This window comes from Sylvia atricapilla, chromosome 1 (assembly GCF_009819655.1).
Source record: "Sylvia atricapilla isolate bSylAtr1 chromosome 1, bSylAtr1.pri, whole genome shotgun sequence".
NCBI classification, from domain to species: domain Eukaryota; kingdom Metazoa; phylum Chordata; class Aves; order Passeriformes; family Sylviidae; genus Sylvia; species Sylvia atricapilla.
In genome coordinates this window covers 139,730,328-139,753,005 of record NC_089140.1, presented here as the reverse complement: position 1 = coordinate 139,753,005, position 22,678 = coordinate 139,730,328, and the positions used below count along the sequence as shown (strand labels likewise).

General features: G+C 35.3%; 1 protein-coding gene across 3 annotated transcripts in view; it reads left to right on the top strand.

Moving 5' to 3' along the window:
- The window catches only part of TAF2 (TATA-box binding protein associated factor 2), a 60,697-nt gene that overhangs the window by 21,008 nt on the left and 17,011 nt on the right, over positions 1–22,678 (top strand). For all 3 annotated transcript variants that reach the window (XM_066335307.1, XM_066335290.1, XM_066335298.1), the window contains 12 exons: positions 1,171–1,306; positions 2,319–2,473; positions 4,651–4,765; positions 4,866–4,975; positions 5,630–5,695; positions 7,695–7,947; positions 11,369–11,509; positions 12,834–12,944; positions 14,268–14,461; positions 14,991–15,130; positions 20,664–20,733; positions 22,240–22,349. In XM_066335307.1, the coding sequence (XP_066191404.1) occupies positions 1,171–1,306; positions 2,319–2,473; positions 4,651–4,765; positions 4,866–4,975; positions 5,630–5,695; positions 7,695–7,947; positions 11,369–11,509; positions 12,834–12,944; positions 14,268–14,461; positions 14,991–15,130; positions 20,664–20,733; positions 22,240–22,349 (1,601 nt within the window). The remainder of the gene's footprint in view (positions 1–1,170; positions 1,307–2,318; positions 2,474–4,650; positions 4,766–4,865; positions 4,976–5,629; positions 5,696–7,694; positions 7,948–11,368; positions 11,510–12,833; positions 12,945–14,267; positions 14,462–14,990; positions 15,131–20,663; positions 20,734–22,239; positions 22,350–22,678) is intronic.

Sequence of the window (22,678 nt, the reverse complement as noted above, 5' to 3'; positions counted from 1 at the left end):
GCCACAACCTCAGTTTCCTCCTTGAATTTCTGTTCTTTCATGGTTGCTAATCCTTCCCTACCTCAAAATAAAGAAGTATTCAGAGTAACAGGAGAATTGTGATAAAGGGAACTTCAGCAACTGCTTATCAACTACAAACAAGGAGTTAACCTATGTACTTCAGAATTACTGTATCTTAGAAGGGTAATACTTGCTTAAATTTAGAAACACTTCTCTTTTTGTGTCTTCTTAAGATGTTTAAACAGATACTCATGAGCAAAGCCAAGGGATTCTCCCAGTAGGTAATAGGATGGAAAAGTTATTAAGATATTGCAGCTACCTTGGCTCTTGCCATCTGAAATATTAAGGGCTGCAGATAAGGAGCTAAGTGCTGGTACTATCTTGCTGGAACACTTGCTAGAGAACCTCAGCAAACCTGGTTTCTTCAGATGTTAGGTATTCATTCATGGAGAACTCAAATGTCCTGTAAAAAATACTAAAAGAACATAGCAAAGCAATTTACAGTTCCCACAGACTTGGGTCATCAATAAGATTAAGTCACACTGTTAATAATTCCTACTTCTGAAATAAGAGTCTCCTTAAAAGGAGGCAAAAAAGTCTTACTTTTCTCAAGGATTAGATATTACCTGCCTAGTCTTTGCCATGTTATCTGATTTAGAAAACACCAAGTTTGCCAATATATTGAAAGATAAAGTTGCTAACTAAAATAAAAGGAAAGGAATTCCTTAGGCCCATCATATGAAAGTGTTGTGTGAATTGTAAAACTACTTTTCTTGAATTGCAACAGTTACTTGTTTAAATACAAAATACTCTATGCAGTCACTCTTAAATGGAAGTGGAAAGGGAAGATTGCTGATTGATGAGTAATTTCCAGACTCAGTCACAGGTTTCTTGCTCAGTTTGCTGGTGCTTCCACTGTCTCTACAGCACTACACAGCAGCTGTCATGTGCCATTAATCTCTGTACAGCCCTTGCTGGATTCCAGGTGCATATACACTTGTCACCTCTGGACAAGTGAGTGATCATTTTAATGTGCCATCATTTGTAACTACAGCAGTACAAGAAATCCTAAGTACAGCTTTTTGGTACAGCTCTAAGATTGGTTGCTGGTGTATGTTTTAAGTTTTATTCAATAAAATAGATGTTCTTTTGATTTTTTTTTTTTTTCAGCCCTGCTTCACATTTGCATTTTTCTATCAAACACCCTCATACACTGTCCTGGGAATATTACACTATGTTCCAGTGTAAAGCACATCTTGTTATGAGACTGATTGAAAACAGAATTAGCATGGAGTTCATGTTACAGGTAGGTATTTAGATGATTACGTGGAATATAGAAAACTCTTTGTCTTCAATTGCATTTCTGTTCATTAAATAGAGTTCAGAGAAGAACAGAACAGGTTATCATAAGATTCCATTTGCAGTTTCAGTTTTAGCAGGACTGAACAAACATTTTGATATTTGGGTTAGGATAAGGTTACCTGTTACTCTTATACTTAGAATACTTTTTATATGCTGCATATTCTCTTTATGATTAAAATGTTTCATTGGTTTGGGTAATTTTGATTCATTGTTAACACTGAAAGGCTGTTTTACTGTCCCTGACTGATACTGCTGTGAGCTAATCTAATGAAATTATAAATAATGACAATTATGAAAATCCAGCTCTCTCATTATATAAAGTTTTCAATGCTAGATGAAACTTAGATGCTTATATTAAAGCATTTGAATAGAAGAATGTAAATATTCTGAAATACTGCATTTCTGCAGGACTTCAATTTCTCTACTTTACTAATTATCTTTTGTGACGTACCTTAGAAAGAATAGGGTGCTACAAATAAACAGTTAAAAAATGAGTGATATTTTCATATCAGCTTCAGGGTTTTGGGGGGTTGGGGTTTTTTTCCTTAGTTAGGGGTTATTTTTAAGGAAAATGTATGTTATTGTGCTAGAGTTACTATAGATGTCAGGTTGAAAATACTGCAGAGAATCTGACAAATGTTTAATTTCTGAAAAAGGAGATATAATCAGGGATTTTCTTTAGTGTAGATAGTTTTTGAAAGTTGATGATCTTCTAATGGATTTTGTATGTGCATATGTATGTGTAACTTGGAGGAAGATACATTTGGAAATCAAAAATTTCTGATATGGTCAAGCAAATTATTTCCTGTAATATATTTATTTTGAAAACCTTTTTTAAAGCTAGTTATTACAAAGTGACTTTATCAGCCTTTAGTTCCAATTCAACTGAAACTGAACAGAAAAGCTTATTTTACATATTAGTATTTAGGGAAAGTAATAACTTTTTATCATTTTAGGTTTTCAACAAGTTGTTGAGTCTGGCCAGTACCGCTTCATCTCAGAAGTTCCAGTCACATATGTGGAGTCAGATGTTGGTTTCCACATCTGGGTTTTTGAAATCTATCTCAAATGTCTCAGGCAAAGACATCCAACCTTTAATAAAGCAGTGGGTGTATCCTTTTTATTCTTGGTCTGGATTGTTAATACAGAGCATGAATTAGGTTTTTTAATTGGCACTAGCAAAAGAATGTGAAGAAGGGTATGAAATATCTTTGCATAAATAGTTAAGTACATTATTCTGTGAATTAGATATCTATGTGAGCCACAAGTTCACAATCTTTTCATAGTCCTTTGAATTATTCTGGCTTTTTTTGCATGTTCTTTACTAGAAGGGATTTCGTTATTTTAAGTTTTCCTTTGAAAGAAGCACAGGAACTTTGCTGGAATTTAGGGCCAAATTATACTAAAAGTATTCCAGAGGACACTGCCCATAGAAATATGCTGAAATTGGACATGGAAAATGCTATAGTCTGGTGCATTTTAATATGTGATTTCCAGTAAATCACCATGAAATAAGTAACCTAAAGCACAGACTATTAGTTTACAATATACTTTAATAGCTTGGTAGTTTGTGTTAATAACACAGTTTCAGATAAAATAAATCTCTATGTGTTGATTCTTCAAATTTAAGTGATAATTGTCAAGAAACAGGGTTCCTTATTTTGAATTGATAGGAGGGGAAATTTGAAGTGGCTCCATATAACAGGTTTAATTGTTAATTTTATTTAATGTGACTCCAGGCTAGAATTGTACGTGACTGCAGCAAAAACATACCTTACTGTTGTAACAGAGAACAAAAGTAGATATTTTGAGCTGACTTAACAATGTTCACGCATCTCAATATCTTAACTAGAAAACACTGCATAGTTAGTATTTATAGAGTAATTTGAGAGGTTAGTATTTTATTTGCATCAGAAGTGTTCATAAAGTATGAATACACATTATTCTGATTTTCATACTTTGCTGTGCCAAGCACTTAAGAAAAATAGGACTTTTGTATTCACACTGCAGCTCCACCTAAATGTCAGCATTACTAGCTGAGCTGGGTGAATCTTAACTATCAGTTCTGCAAGGAGGAAGGAACTGTACCTCACATATTGGCAGATTCTTTCACCTCCTCCATTCTTTGGTCCCAAGGTTGATCTTGTTAACTGTAACTTGTATTTAATCCTATGATTGCAACCTCCTAGCATGCTTCAAACACTGCTATTCCTGTGACAATGGATTTTCTACCTTGTAAGATCATAGCAGTCTTTATGTTGTTTGGGAAGAGATCTTAATGCTATAACTAGTGCTGTCTTACTCCATTAGCAAGGGCTGTGCAGATGCTGAGTGTAAACCTTGTGGTCAAGAAACCACTAAAAATGTCTTAAACTGTACCTGATGACAAAGTCCTAGAGCTTCATGAAGGCAGCCTCCATGAACAGACCCAATCTGAGGTATTTAGCCACATGGCTAAATTTTGGGAGGAAAGTTAATAACCCCTGTATGATAAGAAGTGTCTTTGAATATATGGAAGCTCCTCCCCTAAGTGTTGGGACATGAAAAAACAGATTTTCCTCCCTTGCTTTTGTCTCATATTTTCAGAGATTTGTGGGAATGTGCATTAGACTAAAACACTTCAGTTTTGTTTACTATAAGTAAAGTGTAGTAATGTCTGTCATACAGAAATGAATGATGAAATTATTCACAGGAAAAGTTTTCTTGAAGAAGTCATTGTCTGGGCAAAAATTTAGAGTGAGATTGTTACTTTTTTATCATTCATATTGTTTATTCTCATGTCTAAGTGAACTCATATACACACATGTTAATGCACACACAACCCAGTTTGAAAAACAGCAATAAAATAATAGAATTAAATGTAGTGTGGGTAGAAACAAATGTCTTCATTTTCTCCTTAGTTTTATTTAACTAAAAAACATAGTAAACCATTTTGAAATTACTGACATCTTACACAATTACTTTTGCTGAGAGCATGCCAAGGACATTGGATGTGGTGGAGTCCAGAATAGTTTTTCATAAAGAATGTCTTCGTACTAGATAGTTTTCATTGCTTTTCATTTTTTCTCCATAAGAAACATGACTGGATGTTAAAGAATTATTTAAAGAAAAAAAAATTAATGTAAAATCCCAGAATTATGTGAATGAACATGAGTGATTTAATTTCCAGATTTTCTTGGAATGGGAAATACTAGGAATAAAGAAACACAAAGCAAGTGTTAAAAATTGAGAATTATGGTTTTTTGTAACTATTGCATTGTGCAGTAGAATTCCTATACTGCTTATTAGAGATCAGAGTGGAGTGGTGAAATTTTATGGTAGCTTTGCATTTAATAGAAAACGCAATGTATTGGAATTGGAAATAAAACAAGATTACACGTCTCCTGGGACTCAGAAATATGTGGTAAGGTCCATTTTCCATATTCTACCTACATCTTCAAGTGTGATGTACACATTAATAAGCATGACTTTAATGTTAATAACAAAATATTGTGAACTTGAAGGGTCCTCTTAAAGTGACAGTGCAAGAACTTGATGGCTCATTCAACCATACGTTGCAGATTGAAGAAAACAGTCTTAAACATGATATACCTTGCCACTCTAAAAGCAGAAGGTAAGAGCTAAAATACCAACTGCAGGTATTTCTTGTTAGGGATTTATGAAAACATACAGGGCATTTGATGATAAATATATGCTGCTTCTTAATCTTACTAAGTAACATTTACCTGTGATTCAAGTGAAGAATTTGTTACTGTTTAAAGACAGCAAGAAATCTTACAGAGTTCTTAATTATACATCATTTTGTAAAAGTTTTATGAAGAACTAATTTACGTAGAATGACTTGAATGAAGACTCATTAATTGAATTATTCAAAATGCCTCTGAATAGGAATCACAAATTAGAGGGAAGACAAATGTAAGCCAGAGGAGTGCCTCAAGTGAAAAGAGTGCTGGGACTGTTAGGTCAACCTAAGGAACTAGAAAAGTGACTTACTTCCCACATAGAATCTCTCCATCTCCAAATGCATTTTAATAGCTACTTTGAATTCTGTTTCTCAGGCTTTTATGTTTATGTGTAATTGTCAAAAGGGTGGGAGTAAAAATTGTAGAAATGGATGCATAGCTCAAATTTGTGAATATTTTTTGCTGGAGAGAGCATTATGTTTTTGTGTGGTGAAATATAGAGATGACTTTTGCAGTCTTAAACTTCATTTATAAATATATATTTGCCAGTCTGTTAAGTAATTTTTTTTACTCCTTTTTAATAGAAATAAGAAGAAAAAGATTCCACTGATGAATGGAGAAGAGGTGGACATGGACCTTTCTGCTATGGAGTAAGTTGGCTTGTTGGAGTTTCTCAGTGTGAGTCTGAGTCATCTTCCCGTTGCTAAAAGCATGCTATTTTGAAGGATTGGATAATAAAGTTATACTTTATTGTATGACTGACAACTTTCAAGACTATCCCACATGTCTTTGTCTTTACTGAGACTTCTCTGCTGTAGCTGGGGAAATGCTACATTGTATGTATGTGTTGGAAGTGTAAATGTAGTGAAGTGTAAAAAGTATTGTTAACCAATATAATGAGATTTTATAAAAAATCTTATGCATGGTATGGTGATAATAAATTATTTGACTCCAACACATTTCCAGTGATACCTTTCAGCTGACTTTATACGTAAAATGTAAACAAGAATTTGTTTGAAACAAAGTGAGAGCAATTTTTGTTGGATCTTGATGAAGACCATTGAACTGCCACTAATACAGACAAGTTCCTGAAATCTGTAATTACAAAAGAATTCCATAGATTAAAAATAGTGATGAAGTGCTTCACACTGAAATCCACACTGACTTTAATTTCAGTTGGAACTGTTAAGCTCTGTGGAAGCAAAATGTTGCTGAATACCTGCCACACCCTCCTTGACTTGGAGCTAGTTGTGCCCTCAGAAACAGTGGAGGTGTTAGCACCATGTTTTCTGGCTGAGGGAAGTAAAAAATCTGCTCTTGAAAGCCAGTGGTGTCTCTTTGAAGAATGATAGATTGCTTGTCACCTTAAAAGTGTTGCAGATTCTCATAAATTTAATCTCTCTAATACATGATGAGAAAAAATTTTGTAAGCTGTATTTACATTGAGGAAGTCATTGCTGTAATTTCCATATGGCAGTTTACATATGAATCATTTAATTGTATTGAAGGATAATTACCCTAAATATTTGTAAGTATTTTTGATCAGTTATGCTCAGGTTCCTGCTGTGTTACCTTGAGCTGAGGCTTCAGGGATCTTAGAATGACCTTTGAAGTGGAATGGGGTTTTATGCAAGACATTTACATTTTATCTGATAGCCTGATCTGTGGGTGTGGTCATTCTGTTGTCCAGTTTGGACTCCTCTGCTTCAAGTGTGTGATGTGATGATAATGTGTATGATAATACACATTCTGTTTTCTGAATCTTGTGGATATACTCTTTCACTGTTGTTTCTTCTCTAGCTACTAACTTGATGGTAGTTCTAGATTTTCTACAAACATATACAGAAATATGGATCATATTTATAATGATACTCTTTCCATCATTCAGACTTTCTCTTAATGCCATGTTGCTGTTCTGGTTTTGTGATTTTTATGTGGAAAAATGAATAAGAGAATGTATTGCATAATTTATGCTTGTTGCTCCCATAAATTACTTCTGCAGTCACAGTGCTGTGTGAATACTAAAGTGTAAAATGTTTGTTTTATGGAATGGAATGCAAGTGGAATACAACTGATTCATTTTATCTATAGGATAACTTTAATCCTGATTTTTATCATAATTTTCATGATTACCTTTGTCATCTTTCAATATCATAGCATGTGAGTGGTTGTAAAGGAGTTTCACATCTATTGATCAAAAAAAAGTGTATTTACCAGGAGATTTTCTTTCTTGGATTTTTTTTCTTTGCAGTCTTAACTGTATAGTCTTTAGAAGGCGATCAAGTGATTATCAGTTAGGAAAAATTTACTGTCTGAGCATATAGGAATAAATAGACTGAGATCATACAGTAGTTTACCATAAACAAAGATCTGTAGGTTAAAAATACTAAAATACTGTATTGACTTTGATTTATTAGAGGTTTGAATAAATTGCCCTAGGAGGCTGTAGAATTCCCATCTTAGAAGCAGGAGATTGGAGCAGCAGACGTTCAAAAGTTCTCTCTAACCTGTATTTTGTTACGGTTCTTTGAATTTAAATACTTGTCAAATACCTCGTAACAAGGTAATAATTATCAAGTTAGAAGATCTTTAGAATTTCTATAGTCTTGAAATTCTGTAAGCTAATGATGTTTTTTATGTCTGTCTTAGTGCTGATTCCCCCTTGCTCTGGATAAGAATAGATCCCGATATGTCAGTACTGAGGAAGGTGGAATTTGAACAGTCTGATTTCATGTGGCAGTATCAGCTGCGCTATGAGAGAGATGTGGTGGCGCAAGAAGAAGCCATTCTGGCACTGGAGAAGTTCCCTACTCCGGCATCCCGGCTTGCACTGACGGACATTTTAGAACAGGAACAATGTTTCTACCGGGTGAGAATGCTGGCCTGCTTCTGCCTTGCAAAGGTGAGGTTGTGTGGATGGCAGAAAGGGAGGAAATCCACTCGACTTTCTAAATGGCTGAAAATGGGTCAAAACTCATCACAGTTCCTAAACTGGCTTGATATTTAGCTTCTTAAATGTATTTGCCAAGTATTTTTAACATGACTGATTTGAAAGGAAAGTTTTATTTTAGTCTGTAAATGGAGACTGCAAAAAGTTTTCATAATTGTCAAAATTGAGATGTCAGACATGAAAACCACAAGGGATTTTTCCAGATTTCATTAAGTGGCAGAAATAAAAGACTTTTGTTTAAATTTTTTTTTCAGAACCAAAGTATATTTTTTATTATTTTACTGGGAGGTTCCTTGGCCAGTCTGTTGGGAACTCTTAAGTGCTGAAATTCATCTTTTTCTAATTGGACTTCAGATTGCTACTCTATATTGAATAGGGTCACAAAATAAACATCAAGCTGGGCTACAATTAAATATTAAAAGGCCAAATAATTGCCTCGAAAAGGGAAGATACTTTTTTTTTTACGTAAAATTAGCATTAAGAATGCAAATCAGTAAATCCCTAATTTTACAACAAGTGGGTGGAGACACAGAAGAACAAGAATTTCTAAAATGGCCTATTGATGACTTTTCTGGACATGAAAACATATTGATTGACAATTTGTAGAGTTCAGATTATTGACATATAGCTTGCTTTCTGTTGTGTACCTGTTGGGAATAATTCTGTTCCTGTACAGAAATAAAGCCTTCAGCCACATTTTGAAAGTAAAAATCCAAGTGTTTTTGGCAAACTATTTTAATATTACGAAACACTGATGTGAGACTGTTAGTGTATGTTCTAGTATTGGTGCTGCCAGTATCTGGCTTAAAATACGCACTTTTCATAACAAATTCACTTGGAATATCTAATAGTTTATATTCCATAGGTAAATATTAAAAGAGCAATTGTTGCAACATTTAAATACTATACTTTTTTCTATCTTTACTTTAACTTCTTAGGCAGTTGGGTTGCTGATAATCATTGCCAATTTTGTTCAGTTGTAATTGTATGGGAAATCTTGGGTCTGTGGATAAGGTGGTTGACTTGCAGAAAAGAAGATAAAGCAAGCAAAAAGCATGGCTGTTACATTAAATCAAGGTGAAGGAGCATGGCAGAACAAAGTTGTAGATCTGTTTATGTAAGTTACCTGGAAAAAAGCTGTAATACGTTCTATTACTGATTCGAACATCAGGACATTAATAAGAATAACTTCCTATAGTCATTGAGTTTAATTTTCTCAGGCTGTAAATATTCAGTATTTTTATTCTTTACTGAAAAAAGCCAAGTCCCTCATGATTATTCTAGAGGAGGGTTCTTTTTTGTTGATTTACAGTTTCTAGCTGGGTTGTAGTTACTGTTGTCACATATTTTCAGTGTACTCTTGTTGATACAGAGAAATTATATGTGACAATGCAATTATCAAACTGAATTTGCTACACTTTCTTGCTATACTTCATTGTTAAACAGGACTTCAGTCTCTCAGCAGTGAATTATTCAGGTGACATATTAAATCTTCATCGATAAATTAAGAGATACGTGTGAACATGTGTGCACAAACACTGTGCTAAGTCCTTCAGGACAAATAACAGATACAGAGAAAGGAGAAAATAATGTCACAGTCTTAATTCCTCAGGGTACACAGGCTGATTTCACAGTTCAGACCCATTGCAGTGTAGGTGATGTGTTATAAACCAGAGTTTGTAATAGGAACACAGTAGGAATACTACCATTACAGACTTCTCCCTCCCAGACGTTGAGGAGTTTCATAGATGTGCATGAGTTACACCTTAGTCTAGATTTTTATGCTGTACTGAATTCAATGATGTAGAAATGGAGTGTGCCTCCTGCCTTTTTAAGTAGAAATAATGCAAGACAGGTCATTAGTGCTACTGTATGGGGAATGTGCAGTTACAGTTCAGAATGTGTAATGTCTCAGTAGAATAAGTAGAAAAATCAGATTCTGTCAATAAAGAGAAATTCAAATGAGTCACAACACATGGTAAGACCAAAAATATACTGAAAAGATGATGGTTTAACTACTATTGATTTTAATTGAAAATAGTTGTTCATCTACAGACTTTGTGAAATTAAATGCTTACACTAAGAAATTAATATTTAAAAATGTACATCCTGATATTAATACAGTAGCGAATATCTTGTAAACATAGTAGACTTTGATATTTTAGAGACTGAGTTTTACTGGATGCTGCTACATGAATTTCATATTTGTAGTTTTAAGTTCTTTGTCATGATTTCTAAGCAGTTTCTGGGATTAATCTTCCTCTGCAGGAGGAGTTATTGTAGCTCTTAGAAAAAGTTGTACCTGCATCTTTAGTTCAAACACTTCAGTTATTGTAAGGGGAAGATCGATTGCAGTATTTTCCCTCTCTAACTTTCCTTTGAAGCCTGGCTTAGTGGAAAAATGGTTTTTAGTTATAAAGCACCATCTGTCAACAAAAGCAATGGTGAAGTGTGTTGCTGTGCATGTTCAGATAGCCTCTTGTTTTCCTTCACTTACTGCATATGTAATAGCCTTTGAAACAAGTTACATAATTTAGACGGAAATCATCAAATTCAGGTTTTTCTTTGTAAAAAGAGATTTTTCCTTAGTTTGTGGTGGGTCTGTAACAGTGGGAATTCCTGCTACATTGTAGGGCACATTGGTCCCATTTGTTTGTGTGCACACACACGTCAGGCAGATTAGCCATCAGCAGGCACAGGTGTTCTTGTCTGCAGGCTTTCAGTGCTCCATACAGCTATTGTGTGAAACCCAGGGTGCTGGGAAGGCACAAAAAGCAGTTTTGTCTTTGTGGAACCTTAACTGTCTTACAGCAAAGCAGACTGTAGCAATAAATCGTTCTCAATGCACAGTCTTTTAGTAAATGACAATTAAAGTTAGAGGGAACTGCCTTGTGTTTAACTTTAGGGGTGGTCTTTTATTCTTAGGGTAGCTGAGGCCTGTTTTAAAGTCTAGGCTGAGGTTACTGGCAGGGTAAATTTGGGAAGTTGGTATTGCAAAATTCCGTTCCATTGCTGGCTTCTGTAGAGTCAGAGAACTTGGCTTAGTAAGCACAGAATTTTCATCTAAAATATATAAAAGAGAAAATAATGAAGAACAGAAGTTTATCATGGAAGGATAGTTAGTTGCAGATGTCTTCCAAATGGAACCATTTCTATAAAACTTACCTTTAATGTAGAGAGGATATATTGGGAATGACAGTGAAAACTTAGCTAATATAAGATAATACACTCATGAAAGTAAGTATCTATTTAAAGGAGAGAATGTTGTTGGCAATTATCCTTTTTGATTATGGGAAATGTGTATTTTTCTACAGCCAAATTAAACTTGCAATGGTCATGTTAATATGATTTCCCTTCCCCCCTACTTATTCAGATTGCAAATTCCATGGTAAGTACGTGGACAGGACCACCAGCCATGAAGTCACTCTTTACCCGAATGTTTTGTTGTAAGACTTGTCCAAACATTGTGAAGACCAACAACTTCATGAACTTTCAGAGTTACTTTCTTCAAAAGGTAAAATTTATTTTTCTCAATGAATGTTTTCAAAGAATTGTGAAAAATACAAAAATGTTCCTACAATTGACAATTACAGGAACTTGGATAACACAAACCTGATTTACTCTTTAAGAAAAATCAAAGTAACTAATCCTTTCTCATATGGCTTCAGTTTGTTCCATCTTATTAAAAAATTCTTAGCTATTTTTTCTTAGTAGCTGAAGTTAAATTAGCAGTTTCTTCAGGAGAATTATATATTATTATATAATTACTTGCAAGTATTTGTGAGCTCATTCTTAAGTAGGACTGTAAGGAAGATACTAGTTTTATTTTAGGTAAATTCAGCAACTGTCTTTATTCTTTAATAGCAGTTATACCATACTGCAAGTAAAATCTTATAACTCTTAAATTGGTGGGCTTTTTAGTTCAAGACATTGCATAATTCTTCTTGTCCTCTTCTTTCTATTGTCAACATCACATATTGCAGCTGTTTATTTTGGTGTTAGCACAGGGTTTTTTTGCTGTAACCCGTAGTTTTTGATTGTTCATTGGATAGCAAAATTAATTACAATATTCTTCCCTCAAGATTCACTTGGCAGGGTGACTGAGTTCTTATTTCATAGATTTCATATTACTGATTGAATAGAAGACTCAAATTTTGGTTTTTTTTACTCTGTCCGAAACTGTTTCATCCTTCATGTCATTCTTGGACCTTCCTTTTGTGTTTTTCTGCTTTATTTGTCATTGTTCATTCTTTACCATTAAATCTTATATTTTTCTCCCTTTTTTATCCTATGCACCAAGTCTGTAGATCTAGAATAAGATTCTTAAATCTGTGTTGGGTGGAGCCTAGTGATGTGCTTAGCTCATTCTAAAACCAATACCTAGAGTAACAGCTGTCTGACTAATAATTCTTCAGGCTTCGCTGACCCTGTTGGTCTGTATTTCTTAGTGAAAGTAGAAGCTTAGACAATGTGTTCACATGAAAACACTTAAATTCAGTGTCTGTCTCAAAATAGAGTCCATCATCATTTTCTGTGTCTCATGGTTCTTCATTTGATAGCTTTTTAATACTGGCTTGACTTGGGAGTTTGTTTTTGGATATACTCTCTTATTTGAAATGTCTGTACTGTGACTAATTACTGAACAATAACTGCAGAGTTTATTTGATTTGAAAATTATATCGTACATGGTCTGGCTTTCAAAAAGTATGTAAATACAGCTTTTCAGACACCTGCTATTGTCAATTTGTTAATTGCTGATTTTCAGGATGTACCTCTTTTCGGGGTATAACTATAATTTCACTAATATAAACAGTGTATTAATTAATTTTATTACACAGACTATGCCTGTTGCCATGGCCCTTCTGAGAGATGTTCACAACCTTTGTCCTAAGGAGGTTTTAATGTTTATTTTGGATTTGATCAAGTATAACGATAACAGGAAGAATAAGGTAAAGACTATTTGTATCTCTGATTTTATTTTTAAATGAAAAAAATTTTAGTTAGTACACTGCATGATGTTTGATGCCAGTACTGCAAATACCCAGCTCAGAGTTGATGAAAAGCTGATGCAGTAAATGTTAGAGAATGTTCTGTGAGTAACATTTGTACAGCAGCACTTCTTGGATGTTTGAAAACTCTGTGTGCTGCTTGTTACCAAGGACCTGCTTGTCTTCATTTGCACACATACTTTTCTTGCTTTACTCCTTTTCACTCGAAAGATGCAAGTGTTTGGAGAAAATGTAGCATGAGAAGTTAAGCACTGGTTTTTTGATGTTTATTTCACCTTGATAGGAGTATTTGAAAAAGCAAGGAAAGGAAATAAACTTTTTCTTAACACTGTACAGGATTCTGGAATTCTGTGTTCTGACTATCAATTCTAGCTCACGGAACTGGATTGTCTTCATCTGGTTAAATAAGAGGTGAAACACAGGTTTATATTATTCCATCACTAAATGAAACCATTTGAGTTGGAAATGTTGTCACCGCAAGTTCTTTCCCACACAGACCACTTCTGAAAGATGATTAAATGACCTTTAAGATCCTGAGATGATACAGAATTCCATCTCTATAGCTAGGAGCCTAGCATAATCTTTCCAATTAAGTATCCAAGGTGAAGTGGAAGCAGGCTGATGTCTCTTAAACTTCACTTTTTCTTGTGTGTGTAGAACACATAGTGCAACAAGATGCATGCTGGTTGTTACTGGAATAAGGATGATGGATGGGAAGAGGTAGAGTTGGTCAGTAGTCACAGAAGGGGTGACACGTGCTGACATCTTCTTACCACTGAGGGAGTGAATCCGCCTCACCTTTCCATGTGTCCCTTCTACATGTGTTTGACAAGTGCTGCATCTGACAGATGTTTGGTTTGTTTAGGTTAAAGTAACTAATATTCAAATCCACTACTTCTTTCTGCTTTTTGTAAATTTTATTTTTATATGTTTTACTGCTTACTAACACAACTGACAGATGCCAAAGATAGCATAATGGAAGGGGTGAAACTATGAGCCCAGGTGATAGGGGTGGATGAAGAACTAAGATTTTCTTCACTCAGCAGCAGTGAGCTTATTAGTTTGCTTCAGAAGCTTGTAAAGTTGCTGGCTGGATTAATGATATGATTTTCAGAACAATCTTTTTCCTGTTTCCTTTTCTCATGCAATTTCTCCCATGGTCTTGGTTTTATGATCTGTTTTGTAACAGGGCTTAAGCATTTCATAGCTTTGAAAGGATATATATTGTTATATTTATTTGTGTTAAATACTGGTTTTATCTAGTTTTCAGACAACTACTATCGTGCTGAGCTGATTGATGCCCTAGCCAACTCTGTGACTCCTGCAGTCAGTGTGAACAATGAGGTTCGAACCTTGGATAACCTAAATCCTGATGTACGACTTATTCTTGAGGAAATTACCCGTTTTCTGAATATGGAGAAGCTTCTTCCCAGTTACAGACATACTATCACAGTCAGGTATGGTTCAATGACACTACTTTTCTTGGGGTTTATGTACCTTTCTGTAGTTAGCTTTAGAGATTTTAGCTTGTATTTCTTAATCTTAAATGTCAAATTCCTTTCAAGTTTCAAAAGCTGATAATGGAAGTTTGTCTAGATTGCTTTATTTTTCAGCATTAATTTTTCTCAATGTAGACCTTTAATAGCAGTAGTAATTTGATGATCCCATGCCTCTTTAAGAAGAGTGTTTGTGAAAGTTTTGCCTTGTAACAATAACTGTAGGGCATGCAAAGTCATCTGAGCTGTGTTCTGGAAATCATCATGGCTCTACTGAAATCAAGCAATGGGTTTGACAGGGAGGAAAATTTTGTGTTTCTGCCTAATTCAGAGATAATAAGAGCTGTATGTTAATACTGTGAAAGTAATTGTAACATGTTAATCACGTTAATGTGGATAGCAATTGAGAAAATTTGCAATACTTGATTTGGAAGAAAATAATTTTAATTCCATAAAGCTGATGTAAATTTTCATCTCGTGCTATTTCTAGCTGTTTAAAAGCTATTAGAGTGCTGCAGAAGAATGGCCATGTCCCAAGTGATCCTGCTCTCTTCAAGTCCTACGCAGAATACGGACACTTCGTCGATGTCCGAATAGCAGCACTGGAGGCTGTTGTTGATTATACAAAAGGTACTTTTTTCCCAAGTATTTTGACATTTTGTAGCAATTCTCATACAAATTTAATGCTTACCTCATTAATATTAGGTTAAAATAGTGTCCACCAGGAGAGCTTGTATGGTGACAGGTGTGTTAATAAGAAACTGAGATTTCTATTATTATTTTGTCCCTGCCAGTACAAGTGTTTTGAAGATGTACTGACCATTGTTTCTCAGTGCTTTGCAGATTGAATCAGATACCAATGTTTTGAAATAATGAGTGGCTGTAAGGGAATTTGGTGATTTGTCTTGAGCACTTCAGTGATTTGATTTAGTTGATTTCAGCCATAATTGCTAGTCAAAGTAATAGATTTTGCTTTACATTCTTCCTGATACCTTAATTGTGCTTTTTTGCATGTATCTTGTGGTTACAAATTTTAGAAACTTCGGTTATTGTTGAGATATTTTGGCTGATTCTGTTTTACCATTCCTTGTACATAGCTTATGTTTGTGAGATATTCACATTCTTCTAATACTGCCTTTGTCCTAGTTGACTATTGCTGGTCCATGAGAAAAAAATCCCGTGGACAGTTTCTTAAATGCTCTGTAGTTGATACTCAATCCTGACAGATTTCTAATGGAAGTCAGAAATTACAGCTTCAGTGATTTGCATAACATTAAGTTAATTTAGTATTATTTTATTCTGTTCATTTATTTGGGTTAGTCTTTCTTTGTTCAGCAGATTTGTAATACTCTTGTGTTTGGAGGTTTATACCTTTCAAAGTGACCAAATCCTTCAGTTCTTCCTCTGTAGCAGACACGTGGATCTAGATTTCTAATTATTCTGTCTCAGATTTCATAGGTTTGTTTTGTTTTCAGGATAAAGGAGACTTTCCTTTGCTTGTTACATGAATGATTGTTTTCTCCTTTTTATTTATGGTCTGTATTACTTTGACATTACTCCTGTTACTATCTCCAGAGACTCCCTAAACTAGATAAGCAGTGAGAGATTTTATGGCAATTGGAATCTTTGAGTGAATGCATTCAGGGGAACTCAGGCATCCAGTCACAGACTGAAACTAGGCTGTCATTCCCAACAGCTGATAACTGTGAGGGAGGCTGTGCACCCAGCAGCCTTCAGGCTCCCTCTTGTAATCCATATACTGTGTATCCTTAATCCACTGCACTCAGACCACTTGCTGATCTTGTGAGTGAGACACAGCTAGAATTCAGAACTGTGCTGGTGCGGTGCATCTCTCTCTCTCTTTTCCACTCTTCATAGAATGTTAGTGGAAATACTTGCTGGAGAATAGAGAGCCTACTCATCAGCTCTTTCCCTTTAGAGCAATCTCCTCACAAATTCATCCCACCCTGTGGAAAGACAAACTGATAAAAATAATGTTTTTTCCTTAAATTCTTGACTTTTTAATGGATGGTATTTATAGTTAATAACTGGCTTGAATAAGGAAGTGTTTGTACTACAAAGTAATAAAAGTCCACCTTTCAAACAGCTGATCAAACAGCTGTGTAAGCAAGATAATAGGGTAAGTTGCTTGAAACCTACAGGAAGCTAAAACTTCAATGGTGAAAAGTAATAGATTACTTGAAATCGGTGGAGCTGAACAGGCTTTTTGACTGAGCTCACTGTGAGATCTGATAATGACAGACTAGAATACTGCTGTACCTATCTGCCTTGCCCCTTGCCAACAGCTTTTTCTCTGATGCAGAGGTAGCAGATGCAAATATCTATCTTCTATCAAGTCACTACAATTCACCACACAGCCTACTATCTAGCTGGTCATCAGCCATTTCTCAAATACAAGCTTTAGCCCTGAACACTGGAGCCTCTGCTCCTGCTGTAAGACTGCTGGGGTTTTGGTGGAGGGATGATCCGGGAACTCTGTGTGCTGACTTCTTCCTCTACCCGTAGAGAAATTAGCAGTGCTTGTCTTGCAGAGCCCTAAACCTGGCTTTGGTAGGTCATCTGTTGCCAAGAGATCTGATTCTTATTGTTCCTGGTTACCTGGTTTCCAGTTCACACTGGATGCAAACCAGCAGCTATCCAGTGCCTGTTGCTTGTGCCAAAGCTGGCTTTTAACAGTTCTTGTAAAGGAAGCTGACAGATTTTGTAATTTCCATAAAAAGGAAAGTCTGTGTTTTCTGGGTGGAACTTTCAGGATAGGAATAACACTAGGTTTTTTTGAGTTACTTGAAAAGAAATAATTTCTCCATGGAACTGATTAAGTTGTTTTCTTTGCCATTAATAGCAAGGGGTTTTTTTTTGAGAACTGGTAAGTTTTTTAAATTCTTGAGGCAGCATACAAGGGCTTGGACAGTTTATGTAAAGTGGCTTGAAGTGAACAGAGTTTATTAACTTTTTTAAGTTAACTTGTGAGAGCTATATGGCTATTAATAGTTACTTGTAGAACACAGCAGTTGCATAGTTAGAAGAGGTAACAACAACTATTCTAAATAAATAACCATTATCAAATTTGATGAATGTTAAAGTTCAGTGTCAAAGATGCTCTGCTGCAATTGAGAACTGAGACAACACTGCTTGTAATTTGAAAAAAAAATTTTTTGAGTAGATTTTTGTTTCAGAAAGCAATCACTTTTGTTTATATTTACCAGAAGCGTGAAAACATACACTTTCCTAGACAAACTGGCAAGCTACAGACAGGATGGGTGGTCAGTGCAGTGAGTAAGAATTCAGGTCGTGGGCCACGCTCAGAGGGTGGTGATCAGTTTTTACTCAGGCTGGCAGTCTGTCACAAATGGGTCTCTCAGGAGACATCTTCAGAAATTATGTGGAGAACAGCACTGAAAGCAGCCTCACCAGGTTTATTGATGGGAAAGCTGGTGGCGAGGTGAACAGTTGTCAGAAGGGAGACATCTCACAGACCTAGGCAGGCTGGGAGAGCAAAAACTGGATGAAGTTTAACAAATGCAAGGTTCTGCACCTGGGACAACATAACCAAAGAGCCCAGAACAGCCCAGGATCTCTGCTTGGGGTGCAGCATCACTGAAAGGGACCTGGGGGTCTTGGTGGATGACAAGGTGACCACAAGTCAGCAGTGTGTGGCTGCAGCGGATCAGATCCTGGGCTGCATCTGCAGGGGCAATACTGACAGAGACCAAGATGTGAGCATCCCACTCTTCTTTGTACTTAGTCTGTGCTTCAAGCAGTGTGTATAGTTGCAGCCCTCACAGTTCAAAAAAGTTGTGGGTAGAATACAGAGAATCCAGAGAGGGGCTATGAATATTATCAGAAGGGTGCAGAACCTGCTCTGTGATGGAGGACTGACAGAGTTAGGTCTTTTCTCCCTGGGGAAGAGAAGGCTTAGGGGGATTTCATCACAATATTTCAGTACCTAGAGATCAGCTGCAAAGTGGATGGAGTGTCTCTCTCCTCCACATTGAAGGGAGAAGGATTAACGAGTACGAGTGGCACCAAGAAATGTTTCATCTTGATACAAGAGGAGAATTTTTTTACAGTGAGAACAATCAGTCAGTGCCACTGCCTCTCCAGGGATGTGGTGGAGTCCCCATTGTTGGAGGTTTTCAAGATGCAGTTGGACAGAGTGTGCTGGATAATCTCGTCTAGGCTCCCTTTCCCATGGAAGGTTCGAGCAGATGATTTTGTGAAGTTTCCAAACCAGGCCTGGTATATGGTTCTTCTGGCTAATAATATTTGTTCTGCCTGAGGTCAGGCTTAATTTGTCATTGCTGTCCAAATTGCTTCATAGTTCCTATATAAATTTGAAGAGCAGATTAAATGCATTAGTAGCAAAGCTTTGGAAGCCTAGAAGGCTTAGTTTACACTATAAGGCAAATACCAGGGAAGACTTACTTCATTTCTAGCAGAAATAAGTTTAAAACACACAAAAAAAATTTCCAATTGCAGAAGTATGTCATTACCTGATTTTGTTATCCAGTACCATGCGCCTAAAGGGTTAATCTCCCAGACTTTTCATTTTCTAATTAAAAAGTATTTTAAAATCCCATTTGTTAGTCAAAATAATTACAATTTGCTAATGATTGTGACTTCATGTTTGCAGTATTGCAATTGTGGTAATAAAATACTATTTTTGTTACATGCAAAACAACTTTTGTTTGCAGTGTTGTAGCTGCCTTCTGTCCCAAGCTAGGAAGAGCAGCTGTGCACTGAGCTGAGCACAGGAAGTCACTAATCCCTTAAAAGTATGTTCTCTGCATAGTTTTCCAAAAGTTTCTAGTTTTTAAGGCAAATCTGAGATTATAGTTCTGATTTGTATGGATACAAATTTGCTCTGGCATCATCCAGAACTGTGTAGCCTTGCTCTGAATTAGCACTGTGTGAGCTAATACATTCTACCTCTAAACAAGGCTTACTGGAGCCTCTGCAGTGTAACCTGTTTTGTTTTGGCTGGAATGTAGGAAGAGTAGGGCTGACTTGCAAGAGGCCTGCAAAAGATTTTCCAGCCATCATCCAAGCAATATTTTAATGTAGTTGCCTTCTCCTAGCCCAGAAAGGGGTCTCATGTTCTGACTGTCCAAAGCATTTTTAAAACTTGTAATAGAACGAAATGCTAGTTCTTATAAATAAATGCATCTTCTGTTAAAAGCAATGTAGTCTAGTGAAATAACAAGAAAGTAGTAGATATTAGAATTGGTTGGACTAAAAAAGTTATATTTTAAAATTGTTGACTGAAAACAAACCAAAATAAGGAAGAAAAGTTGAACTAAGATATTTAGAATTAAAAGTACAATTGGCTAGGGGAAGAAAAAAAAACATTGCTAGGACCACAAGATGGAAAGCGATTAGAAAGGGTTTTGGACCTGTCTATCAAGTAATGATTAATACACTCTCTTCATTGTTTTGAAGAAATGAGAATACTGCTGTAAAAATCTTACAGTTATGCACCTGACAAAAAGATCACCTAAAAAATCTTTTATGTTTTGTATAATAACGATGATATCGCATGTATTTTCCTTTTTTGCAATATTACTCTGATAGTCAAAGGAATTTTGTAATGCAAGTTACATTTCAGACTAACAAGCTGACTTTGTTTCCAACAATGTCAAACAGCAATTTACTAGAAGCATGTAGGTTTCAATGAAGGCTAATGAAGGAAGCATGATTGCAGTTTTATATAAGCCCTGTAATAGTCCTCCTTCTGTCTTATGTAAAGATAATAATTTTTCACAGATTCCTGTGTATGAGAATTGTATGTTCTCTACAGAAGATGTTATGCTTCTGAGTCTTGAAAGGATATTTGAATGTGTTCATTTTAGGAAGTACACGATATCAAGATGAGCCTTTACTCTGATATTCCTAATCAATGCCCCTGCAAACAGTCAAATTGGTTGTTAATGAACAATTGAGGCATGCAAGGGTTCTGCAAATTTTTTCCACATAAAGTAAGACACTTTTTACTTTGAATTTGCTCCGTAATTAGTGGAATTCCTCTTAAGTTGCAATGATTCATGTTCTTCATGTGCTAGTTCAGGAATTCACGATTGTCTTCACCAAAATTTTTCCAGTTTATATATATATAATTGGCATTTTGTTTTATTTTGCTTCATAGTTGATAGGAGCTATGAAGAATTACAGTGGCTACTCGCTATGGTTCAGAGTGATCCTGTACCCTACATAAGGTGAGTTAATAGAGACAGGTTTTTGCTATTGCTGAGGCTTCCGAATAAATGCTTCACCTGGAATTATGAGAATAGATCAGATCCTTAATTGCTTCTTCACAAAACTGTTTTTCCTTCTTGTTGTTTTGCTTTAATTGAAACATGTTTAGATGTTTCAACAGTTCACATTTCAAAAATTAGTATATTTTGTTCTTATTCTGTATTGTGTTGTTTTTCTGTTTTATGTTCTACCTTGTTCTAACTTCATAAGTCTGAAGTTAGAGATTATTTCCTGATCATAGATAAAAGTGTATAAATATGATTTTGCATACGGCAAAAAAGAGACTGTGATATTTAGAAAAGTCAGAGGCTGAGACATGGTGCACACAATATTTGAATGCCAAGGGGTGGAAAGTAATTGTCAAACTGTAGATGGGGTGAAAGGATCATGTGAAAATATGGTTAAGTTTCTACTATTGCTTGTTTCAACTTCGTTTTTACAGGAGTGTTTGGGTATTTTAGCATGTTCATTACAAACTTATGAACATAGAGGTTCATAATAATTGTTTTTTTCCCAATGCTTTATTCTTATGGCCACCATTAAAATACTGAGTTTCAAAGTTAAATACCACTACTTTTTACTCTATATAGGTGATTTCTTACAAGTATCATAGCTGCAAGGTTGTTCTGTTTCATTTCTGTCAGTCTTGTTAATGGAAGTAAATACAGGTTTAGCTTCAGTTTTAAAAGGAGATTTAATTTTTTTGTATTCTTTTGAAGAAGAGTTTGAAATTTTAATTGAGAGCAATATGTTAGCCAGTTCTAAAAGAAAATGCAAAAAAAAGGTATCTGCAAGAGTCTTCTTGTTCCAAATGTGTAAGACAGCAAGGTGAAAGCTAGCTATACAGCGAAAAATTGTTAAAATAATAAGTAATGAAACAAAGAATTCATTAAATGTTTTCACGGCCAAATTTGAAGAAATAAAAATCTATCTACTTTCAGTTCAGTTGTAAATACTGTAAGCAGCAGGGGAAGCGCAGGACCTTCAGAAACCAATGTAACTTAAGAGGTGGCAGTGTTTTCAGGAAAATGTGCAAGTCACTGTTTTTGGGCCTGCCATTTTGTATCAGTTATAAGCACTGACAGTTATTTAAAAACCCCTTGGTATCAGTATGTAAGGAGTTTATTTTATTTGACGGCGTTGCTTCTTCTTGGTAAACTTTCAAGTCAGTGCGCAAAAAAATCATTACTAAACAGAAAAGCATAATGTAGCTTACAACTGTTAACAGTTATGTCTAAAAATATCCTGTGTTTTGCACCTTACTGTTTATTTCTAAATTATATTGTTGATGGTAAATCTGTGCATGCATCTTGTGGACCCAAGGAAGAACTAAAGGTATAAAACATTGGTTAAGAATTTGGAAGTAATCATGTAAGTTTAATAAGTTCGTAAAAATATTGCAAACTGAACAGACCTTAGGGTTTTTCTTTTGGATTTAGTAAAGATTTTTTTTCTGTTTCTTTCAGGCATAAAATTTTGGATATGCTGACTAAGAATCCACCTTTCACCAAGAATATGGAGTCCCCCTTATGTAATGAAGCTTTGGTAGATCAGCTTTGGAAACTGATGAATTCAGGTTAAGTTCTTTTATTTGTTTGTTGTTTTGTTGTATTAGGGTTTTGTTGTGAGGTTTTTTGGAATAAAACTTGTTTCAGAATATACCAAGAGCTCACTTAGTTTCAGTAGTTAGAAATGGAAAATCCAGTCTCAGAAGCTGAATGTCATCTATGTACTTCCAGAACACTCTTAATGACATAGGCTACCTAACCTTGTTTTTCATTGTCTACTAATGTATTGTGCTTTGATGCCTTCTGCACAGAATCATACTTTAAATGTTCAAAATTGTTCAAAGCAAGTGTTTCCTCAAATAATGGTGTCTGTGTTACACTTAGTTTGCTTTACATT